General features: G+C 42.4%; 1 protein-coding gene across 2 annotated transcripts; it reads right to left on the bottom strand.

Annotated features, from left to right (window-relative positions):
- Positions 1-2,862: 2,862 nt before the first annotated feature.
- Positions 2,863-9,118, bottom strand: angel1 (angel homolog 1 (Drosophila)). 2 transcript variants are annotated; one of them, XM_049596948.1, is made up of 10 exons: positions 9,008-9,118; positions 6,353-7,258; positions 5,983-6,200; positions 5,810-5,879; positions 5,281-5,723; positions 4,626-4,770; positions 4,428-4,538; positions 4,286-4,319; positions 3,491-3,654; positions 2,863-3,394 (listed from the first exon to the last, which is right to left on the bottom strand). In XM_049596948.1, the coding sequence occupies exons 1-10, from the start codon at positions 9,072-9,074 to the stop codon at positions 3,234-3,236; spliced, it is 2,319 nt and encodes a 772-aa protein (XP_049452905.1). In that variant the 5' UTR covers positions 9,075-9,118; the 3' UTR covers positions 2,863-3,233. The 2 variants fall into 2 exon arrangements, with proteins under 2 accessions (XP_049452905.1, XP_049452906.1); XM_049596949.1 differs by lacking the exon at positions 4,428-4,538 and having other exon boundaries at positions 4,620-4,770.
- Between the last annotated feature and the right edge of the window lie 738 nt (positions 9,119-9,856).

The raw sequence follows: 9,856 nt of genomic DNA, 5'->3' as shown, positions 1-9,856 counted from the left end.
AAATAACGATGAGGGCAGACTCGGGAGATCTCTTAACACTTCCTGTCAGGTTTACACAGAGGAAACTTAATGCCAATAAATCCATAAAATGGAAGCATAAGCCTCTGTGTGCAGCAAAACAGTAGATTAAAAAACACTCAGTAAAGCCAAGTGGGATGGTTGGTTCACCTTCTACATCTCAGAATATCTGGGAGGTAAAACTGTGCAAACAAAAGACTGAGACTGTTTGCCATTAGCATTCTGTTCGTCATATTGTTTAGGTGCAGCCAGCGTTTGCTGCAGTCATATAAATAATAGCTGTAGTGTGCTGGCACCATGTGTGGGTCATGATCCGTTTAATGGATCCCCAAGTGGGTGGATCTAAGTCCAGCACAGTAATCAGCTAATATGTCTTAATGGCAGCTGCATTCAGTAAAACCCAGTCAGCAAGGAACCACTTTTATGCATAGGCCGATAATGTAGCTCTAAAAGGCAGGTAAAATACTGTCATGTCACAGTGTGCTACTGTAAAACCACATACAGGGTTCTCACATTTTCATGGACAAAACTTAAAAACCCATTCAGATCCTGCATCCATTCCACTGGACATAGCTTTTCTAGGATATCTAGATCTATGATTACTGTTGTCTGACTCCACCCAAATGCAGACTTACTAGACAGGATGTCTATACGCCAATCACAGTGTTCCATATCATCCCAAGTGGGCTGCAATAGAACATCACCTTTTTCAACAAGCATGGCCGACTGTGAGGCAAGGAGGAAGCGCAAGGCACGTTGTAATCTATTAATCACATTGTTGAAGTACATAATTTGTGCTTAAACTATTTTTAAAGTAAACATGAGATGTTATGTTAGCTTTTACTCAGTATTTTTTCAAAGATGTCTGCTCATTGGAGGGGACAGGGGATCTAAATGTCACCGGGCAAAGAATAGGCAAGGCAAGGCAGCTTTATTTATAGGGCACATTTCACTACAAAGGAACCTAATGTGCTTGACATGAAAGAAACATGAAAAAAAAACATCAAGCATATGCCACAAAAGGGCATTACGATGATCATGAATACATACCCTTAATACGTAAAGACACTCACGCTGCCATTGATAGGTCTGAGAAGAGACGTGTTGAGATTCTTTGCCCATTGGCATGGACAGAAAAAGCGAACACATAAAGTATCCAAATCAAAAAAAAAAATGCTAATGACTTATGTATGCATTTTAAGTAGAAATCCACCATTACAATATTTGTTTGTGTGTTTGGAACATGTTTAGTTCTTATGTCCTTTAATACTTTTTGGACAAAACATGGAGGCCCAGCTGGCTGCACAGAGGGATGCGCTTCATCACGCTGTGGAAACACACAGCACAGATGACAGACGGATCAGTTGATTTTCGCCGTTTGGTCTTGCCATGGCACTTGTTATGTGCAGGAAAATGACAGATTACCATTTGCCATCCACCCTTGGTGGAGTTTTACCATCTGTAAATAGTGTGTATGCATGCCCTTCAATCACTTACGGCCATACCACCCTGAATACGCCCGATCTCGGAAGCTAAGCAGGGTCAGGCCGGGTCAGTACTTGGATGGGAGACCACCTGGGAATACCCAGTGCACAGAGTACCCACTGAACACCCTGGCTGCCTATGTCAACTGCTCAATCTCAAAAATGCAGCACAATTTAAAAGTATTAGTGGGGCAACACATTAAATCACACCGTCACATTATTACTCTTGCTCCCTTGCCTGGTATTATTCAAAAATATCAGACTTTACCTCTATTCAAATGTAATTCCAACAAGCTGGCATACATGGAGGGAGACGGAATGCGAGAGAAAATAAACGTACAGGATGGTAAACAAAATGTCACACATCAACGCCTATCAGAGCTATGTTAAGTCAACAGCTACAGTTATGTTACGTTATGTTAAAGGTTATCCACAGATTATTCTAACAATGAAATTCATTACACACAACAAAGGCCCAAGACTTTCACAAGTTATGGATTTTATGAATTCCATGATTTTTCCAAGCCTGTAAAACAAGACTGTAGAATATGACCTGCTCAGGTTTTCCATGACTTTGAGAGCCCTGCACATATGAGAGTGGTGAGATTTCTGCAAGTGTTTTCTCTTTAAAACAAGTTGAGGCAGTTGCCTTGGTGAATTATGAGGACACAGAAGTTGTGATGAAGATAAACAAATCCCTCTCCTCCCTCCCAGTAGATTCCAGATCTAGATTCCAGATGTCAAACACCATGTCCACCAGTGTTTGTAAAACACAGCAGCAGAAAGCATAATGACCTATTTAAGAAAAAATCCTACTGACCTACTTCGTTTACTTACATGCATCTGATACTGCTGGGGGAGAAACACATAATCTGATTCATCAAAACATTTAACTTTTTAACTCATGGATGACTGCGTTATGGTAAATATATTCACAAAGTGCACTGACTAGAATGTGAGTGCAAGACGTCCCGCTGATGGTAATCACCTCTGCAGACATTTTATAGCCAATAAACACAAAGCTCTCTTACTGAGCCCCGTCATGCATGAACACTCAACTATCTGAATGAATTATTCATTCATGCATCAGCCAGACACACACATGCACACACAGAGACATCTTTGCCCTGACAAACTGAGTGCCTCAGCGTAGTGGGATGGGAGGGGCAAAGCCAACATTCAGGTCACAATCTCAGCACCACACCAGGCAGGATACACAAAGAGCCAGACACCCAACTGGAGGATTTAATGCTGATGGTCTACATTATACATCTAGGAAAGAGCTGCGCATGCCTGGAGGCGGCAGACTTTGTGCTTTCTGTAATGGATAAAAGAGCAAAAATCACGAAGGAGACGCAAATTAATGGAAAATATTTATTCAGTATTTTACCATCTGAAAAAATAGAACTGATTCATAAATCAGAGAGATCTAATTGTCATTTGGAAATTAGGTTTAAAATAAATTAAAAAGCACAGATGAACAGATTGGTGCGTTACCACACCAAGAAGAACTGCAGCAATCATTGCCTTTGTTACATTATAATTCCCAGCTCTTTCAAACAAAAACATTAACTTATCTTCAGTTACAAACCTATAATCCTTTGATGCCAGGGAACCACAAGTAATAGTGTTCATACTGATGAAGAAAACGTGTACAGAGCGAGACCTGAACCATCTGAACGGAAATATGCTCATCCTGTGACATCACTGTGAGTCATCCAGTCTTTTCCATCATGCAGCATTCAGGTCCAGCTGGAATTTAGCCAGAAGACTGAGATGGTCAGAGGGGAATATGTGATTGGGCAGGCCGCTCATTGACATTATGACATCCTCTGATAGGAGGGACAGAGAACCAATCAGCTTCAGACCCCTACTCGCAACGTCACCACCAGCTGAGGAAATAAAGACAACAAGAACAAATAAGTTATCTACAGTAACAAATTCATTCAGAGCTGCAACACTGGCCTTTGTGTCATGTTGTCTCGTACCATTTTGACTGCAAGGTAAGCTGCGTCTTGGGCTGTAGAAGATGTAGTCGACAGTAGCTCCCGCTTCAAACTGCAGGGTTGTCACTTCTGGTTTGCCAAAGCCTGGAAGAATGTGTCTGTAGACCGACTCCAGGTCTAAACGATGGCTGATGGTGGGTCTGAACCTGTGACTCAAAGCGTATGACTAAAATCACATCTCAGTTCCACTTAACTGAGCCTTTACTCCCCTTTTATACAGTTTCCTGTTGTTATACACAACACACATTTACTTTATGTGAAAGGTGACATGCAAAATGGCTGAATGATTAAACAGGGATGACGGCAATATGACAAATACCCTGTTTACATCTGGTTTTAAACAGCATCTTGGACAATCCGACAATCACAAGTGGACAGCGCAAAAAATTTGTCATCAGTGTAGGACGTGGTTGTTGTTTTGCTGAGGGTCCATCAATGCTCTACAACTTAACCATTACACGACGAGTTGCCGCAGTGTCACGTGATCGTCTATTGTTTTGCCCCATAGAAGGAGACGTGTTGGATTCTGCTTACAGCGATATACCCAACTGTACCGACACTAACATGACTGGAAAGAGGGTGGACACTGTAACCATTTGCTGCGCTCTTTGACCTTCTAGTGTAAGTGAAGCATGACATCTGAACACAAGCGGTCAGCTGGGAATGCATTGTAGACACAGGTGTGAGGCGATGTGTCCCGGCTGTCCATTTGTGTGTGGATCACTACAACACACCTTAAAACCAACTGAAACAGGGTCAAACACCAGGTAAACTGACCTTTTATCATAAGGCTGAGTTCCCCTTGAAGCATCTGTGCATGAAAAAAGGAGACCCAGATAATCTAACCATTACGGTAATAAATTCAGGTTATGAAAATTGTAGAACAATTTTAAGTGATGTCATGGTTCTTGCATTCTACCCGGTGTGTTGTCAGTCACGCCTGGGATCTGCTCTAAGTCCAGAGGACGGACACATGCAGCTGGACAGAAGCGCAGCTGCAGCATGAACTCGTGGCTGTACTGACCTTTACCTACACAAGGAGATGTAGGATAGGAAGTGAAGTGAGTGAAGAAAAGAAACATGGAAAAAATAGCACACTGTAACTTCAAACACTGACCTGATCTCTCGCTCTCGGTCTTTGGTATCTCCTTGACAGAAGAAGTGTACTGGCAGCTGTCAGAGATTCCCAGATTGCTGGGCCACAGGGGAGCAAACAGTCTGTGACTGTAGGCTTTGTGTGACAGGTCCTCTTGACCGGATATCTGTTGGACAGGGTGAATAAATACATGGTTACAGAGGTAATTCCTGCAAGCATCATGGCAGAAAATCTCAAGAGCCTGATAGAACTGTTGGAAACAAGTCTACAGGCAGTCATGTGGGAGAGGGCTCAACAGTAAGGACTGCCCAGGGGAAGCAAGAACAAGCAGCTCACTTGGTAACAAAGAAATAATACATTGTTTTTTTCCAAAGCTGCTGATGGAAGTAGCTCAGGAGTGAGCCATCTAGCTTACTTCTCACCCCTGTTGAGAGCCGCACATGCTCTCGTGAAGAAATGGTGGCAAATAGAGATAAAGTTTATGAGCCGAAGCACAAATGAGGATTTTAATTATCCTGGAAACAGGAGTTTAGTTGGAGGGCGTTAAAAGATGTGGGTGAAACTCTGAAACTCTGCACTGCACAATTTGAGTACACATTAACGTTGAAACCTGGAGAAGCTAGATACTTTGCAAGCATTTACACTCAAGTTATTCTTTGCAGTGTTTTAGCCTCACCATCCATGCTGGTAGACCCTGGAATTCGAGCTTGCCGGTGGTGATCAGCTGGTACAGAGGCATGTGGGGGACAGAGTTAAAGTCCCCACACATAATAAGGTTACAGTGTTCGCCTTTGGCCTTGCAGGTCTTAACCACGCTGTCCATCTCTGCCAGCATTATAGCTAGCTGAGCCAGCTTCACATCCCCCCTCCTTGGGTTGAAGAGCAGGTGGGTGTTGGCCACGCAGAGGGGTGGGCCCTTCGCCTTGATCTCCAAACCCTGGATGACCATTGGCTGGAGCAACAAGACAAGGCCCACATTGTGGCGGTCCAGCAGCTGTGTCTCAGGCCTGAAGAACTCCAGCGTGGTGACTGACAGCTCAGAGAAGCGACTGCTATGGTAGCACGTGGCGCAGCCGTCTGTCTTGGTCCCTGTACGCTGCTTGTACACACAGGTGTAGCCTGGAGCGCCAACATGAGGAGACAACATACAGTATGTCATGTCTTTGTCATAACATCATCCATATTTATTTTCTCAGATGACTTACCCATCTGAGACAGGACTGGATACAGCTGTTCGTGGTAGTGGTTCTCCTGAACTTCTTGGAGACACAGAATCTACACACAAGGACACGCACGACTCATTAGTGGGCACGCCAAGACTGCATTTAAAATGTGTCTAGTTTCTAGTCTATTTTAAATCAGATGGCACTTGACTTACATCTGGTTCCCATTTCTGTATTTCCTGTAGTAGCAGGCTGCAACGGTAGCTCCAGTCCAGCACCTCTGGGGGGCAGTGTGTGTACAGCTCCCAGTTCACCTCTAGTAGGTCCTGAGCAAGGATGTTGTAGGACATAACAGTGAAGTCCATCGAGGCCTTTGTGAACGGCTCTGCTGCAGTGGCACTCTCATCCATCTCCTCCCACACCCTCCACATTACTGGGTGGAAAACAAACATACGAGTCTGTGCAAAGTAACAGCTAGATATTAAACTACTGGTGAGTTTAGACAAAGTTGACCGCAGTGGAAATATACAAATGGGAGAGCCAAAAATTAAACTGCTCCAGCAAAGGGAGGTGTCAGATTCTCACCTTCAAATGGCACCATCGGTTCTACTGCAGGGTAATAGCTCACGGATGGAAATTGCCACAGTGGGCACCGCATCTCTTCTGCCAGGCCAGGTCCTGCAGGAAAGTGCCAGCCAGTCTGTGTGTCATGCTGCCCGCTGAGATTAAGGTGGGATTGAGTGTTGGAGAGAAGAGAGGAAAACACCAGCTCAGAACTGCTCACCCCACTTTGCAGTTCATCAGCAGCTGGAGCCACATATTCATCCCAGCACTCAGTTTCTTGAGCCGGAGTCACTGACTCCTCCAAGCTTTGGATCTGTGTTTGTTCTTGTGCTGTATGGGGAGCTTCTTGTATGCTTGGCTCAGCCAGAGTTGTTGGCTCTTCCAGGCTTGGTATCTTTAATATTTCCTGCAATGGACTGGTGGTTTCTTGATTGTCATCCTTTGTTTGCAGGCACTCCAACTGTGCCCCAAGAGCTGCCTCTGGACTAATGTCCTCAGTAGGAGAAATACCTCCATCTTCTGTGTTTTCATTCACGTGGAACACATCTTGGTGAGCAGTTATTTCCCCGTCGTCTTGCTCGGGAGCTTCCACTTTGTCTTGCTGCCGTCCATTTATTATCTCTGCTTCTTTGTCCTTCACTGCAGACTGCACCTCACTCATCTTTGAAGCTGCCTCACTGTTTGCTTCTTCACACAGGACAGCCATCAGCTGTTCTTTGTCTGTGTCAGGGCTTGTATTGTCTTCCTTTTCTTGGCTTGGTTCTTTCATCCTTTCTTTCGTTTCTCCCTTCGTCCCACTGCCTGGGCTGAGCCACTGGTCCAGCATGGTATTCTGAGACTGGATGAAGCTTCTGGTTGTGACAGCACCACCATCCCACACTGCCTTGCCATTAACCTCTGCAGGAGGGAGACCCGTCTTCAAGGCCTCTGTAAGACAAGATCAGCGTTAGAAAACACTTATACATTCATACCAAGATGAAACACACTGAGGTCTTAAGGTTGTATCATTAAAAAAATACTTGTTGTGTCATCTTGAATTACTGAAGAAAACTTGCTCTTGCATGCCTCCACATAAAACAGCAAAGATGATTAATTTACTGATTGGGGTCCATGTTAGGTAACAGCAAAAATATATACACAACTCATGCAGTATAATCCAAGACTCATTTATCCAGTCGTTTGCTCAGAACTTTACAAACACATGCATTGTTGCTAAAACCTTACTATTTAAAACTGAACTGAAAGTGAAACTTAGCTACACTCTCCAAAGCCAGACTCCAATACTACATTTTTTTAGTGAACATGCATGTTTTTGGGCAGCATTGAGCATTGGATAAATGAGACTTGCATTATACTGCACGTGTTGTTTGAGAGTATGTTAAATGGATGTTTTGATATAGTTTTGCTGCTGTTTTTTTGTTGATCGCCAATCCATAAATTAATGTTTGCTGTACTCCGTGGAGGCATGCCAGAAAGTTTTTTTCCTCATGAATTTATGATAACACAGCATCACCAATTGATTCACAAATGGTCATTTTGTGGGTATTCCTTAAATTTTTTGCCCAAATAATGACAGCCACTGTTAAATGTGACATATAAATCTGTCTTTTTTTTTTTTAACTCTTAACATATAATGTGAGCAGAACCACAATGTGAACAGAATCACACACATGCATCTGAAGCATAAAAATAGTACCAAACAGAAAAAGCACACAAAAGCAAAACAAAGTAAAAAAAAAAAAAAAAAAAAAAATAGACCCGAGTGACATTAATATCTTTGCAACTGTAATCATAGCACCCAAACATAATATTTCTACAGTGAAAAGTAAAATCTGAGAAGATTTTGTCAACTAGTAAAGTCTTTCCAAAGCACATATATAAAATTAGGAGTCCAAAATAAGTAGGAGCAAGTTTTCAGGATGCAACTAACAAAAAGCATGACTCTTAAACCTTTTCAAAGAAGGATAAATTTAAATGACACTTATTTTACCTTATTGGGGAGCTTTCTTCCAGTTAATATCACTAATAAAATTACTCCAATAAATGTTGCTGCAGGAACAGAGACCATGTTGTCCTGAAACAAAGCTCTTGTTGTGGAGTTCATGCTTCTATTACAGGAAAAACAAACTTTAATGGAGACTGCGTTGGATCAGGAAGTGACACTGTCAAAGGCAGAGTGTGGTTGACACTCCTAAATAACATGCATACCAGATGGGCTAGTGTCAAAACTACAGAAACCTGTTTTAGTGTTGATAAATCTGTCTCCCTGAACATAAACTGCACAGCAAAACAGACACACGTGGCGACGCTGTGACGTCATTGGGGTCGTCTCGAAAGTGCAAGCTAAAAAAAAAAACAGAAACAGGTGCAAGCTAACACACGCTTTCACGAGCTAAAGTTAAAGTTAGCTGCATAGCAAGTACAAAATGTGCTATAAGTTAGCGTTAGTTAGCTCACACTGGGGAACCGCACGAAAAGCGCCACACCGAGTTTTAGTTAAAAACACCATCCTGACGCTCGCGCCATCAAATGTCGAGACAAAGTGCTCCGTCAGTAACGACCGACATTTACCATTAGCAACCGTTAGCTTCCGACAGCTACTCGACTGATATACACAGAGACACTGAATCTTTACACACAGACACACACACTTTAAAACCGTGCAGACAGATTTACCTGAGGGTCGACAGGAAAGAAACCGTGACAGTGGGTAGAGCGCATAATATAACAGGCTGCCAATCATGTTTCTGTGCTGGGATCAGCGCATGCGCAGTGTGGAGTCGTTGGTAGTGCAAAAGGTTAGGGGCCGCAAATAAATGTCAGAGGTGTGGCTTACTCGTGGATGTGTTTTTCTTGTTTCCTTTCTTTTTAAAATTGTCTTAACATCGGGAAAATACATATACAGCATTCTATAAAAGCAGACAATATTAAAATGTACAACATTCTATAAAATGCCATGTGTGTCACTGCTGCCTTCAGGGACAGTTCTTTACATATGAGAGGAGGGGGTGGATTTGTTGTTGTTGGTGGTGGTTTTTTTTTGTTTGTTTGTTTGTTTTGGTTTTTTTTTTACCTTCCCCTAAGCTACAGATATTTTTCCTTCAGCCTCTGGGAGTGACAGAGGGAAATACACAGCCTTCCCTCCACCATACATCAGTTATTAGATTTTAAAAACTTAATCTCTGGTGTTTGAAAGTTACAATTTGAAGACGAAATCCTGGCTTAAAAGTTTTATTAGTGAGATGCAGAATAAAGTCATTTTCATGAAATATTACTTTGTTAAGCTTATTGTTGTTGTTGTTTTTTTTTCATTTTTTTGAGTGTCACACACGATGCGCCCAAGGACCACCAGAATTTAAAAATCCAGCGATACTTTCTGTTTTTACAATTTATGGCTATGATAACTCTACAAAAAATATGTGATTTTGGCAATATTTAAGGAACACAGGCATGTTTTCTTTAAAAATCGTCTGTAAAAAAAAAAAATTACAATATACATTCATTCATTTTCCGCTACCACTTTTC

Source organism: Epinephelus fuscoguttatus, linkage group LG14, assembly GCF_011397635.1.
Source record: "Epinephelus fuscoguttatus linkage group LG14, E.fuscoguttatus.final_Chr_v1".
NCBI classification, from domain to species: domain Eukaryota; kingdom Metazoa; phylum Chordata; class Actinopteri; order Perciformes; family Serranidae; genus Epinephelus; species Epinephelus fuscoguttatus.
This window is presented reverse-complemented; position numbering and strand designations above follow the sequence as displayed.

Bases quoted from the DNA above. Each gene is read 5' to 3' on its own strand.
- angel1 (XM_049596948.1), bottom strand. From the start codon at position 9,074: ATGATTGGCAGCCTGTTATATTATGCGCTCTACCCACTGTCACGGTTT. The intron at 4,320-4,427 runs GTAGAATGCAAG...TTTCATGCACAG, and splicing joins CGTGACTGACAACACACCGG to ATGCTTCAAGGGGAACTCAG. The intron at 3,395-3,490 runs GTACGAGACAAC...TTATTTCCTCAG, and splicing joins CTTACCTTGCAGTCAAAATG to CTGGTGGTGACGTTGCGAGT.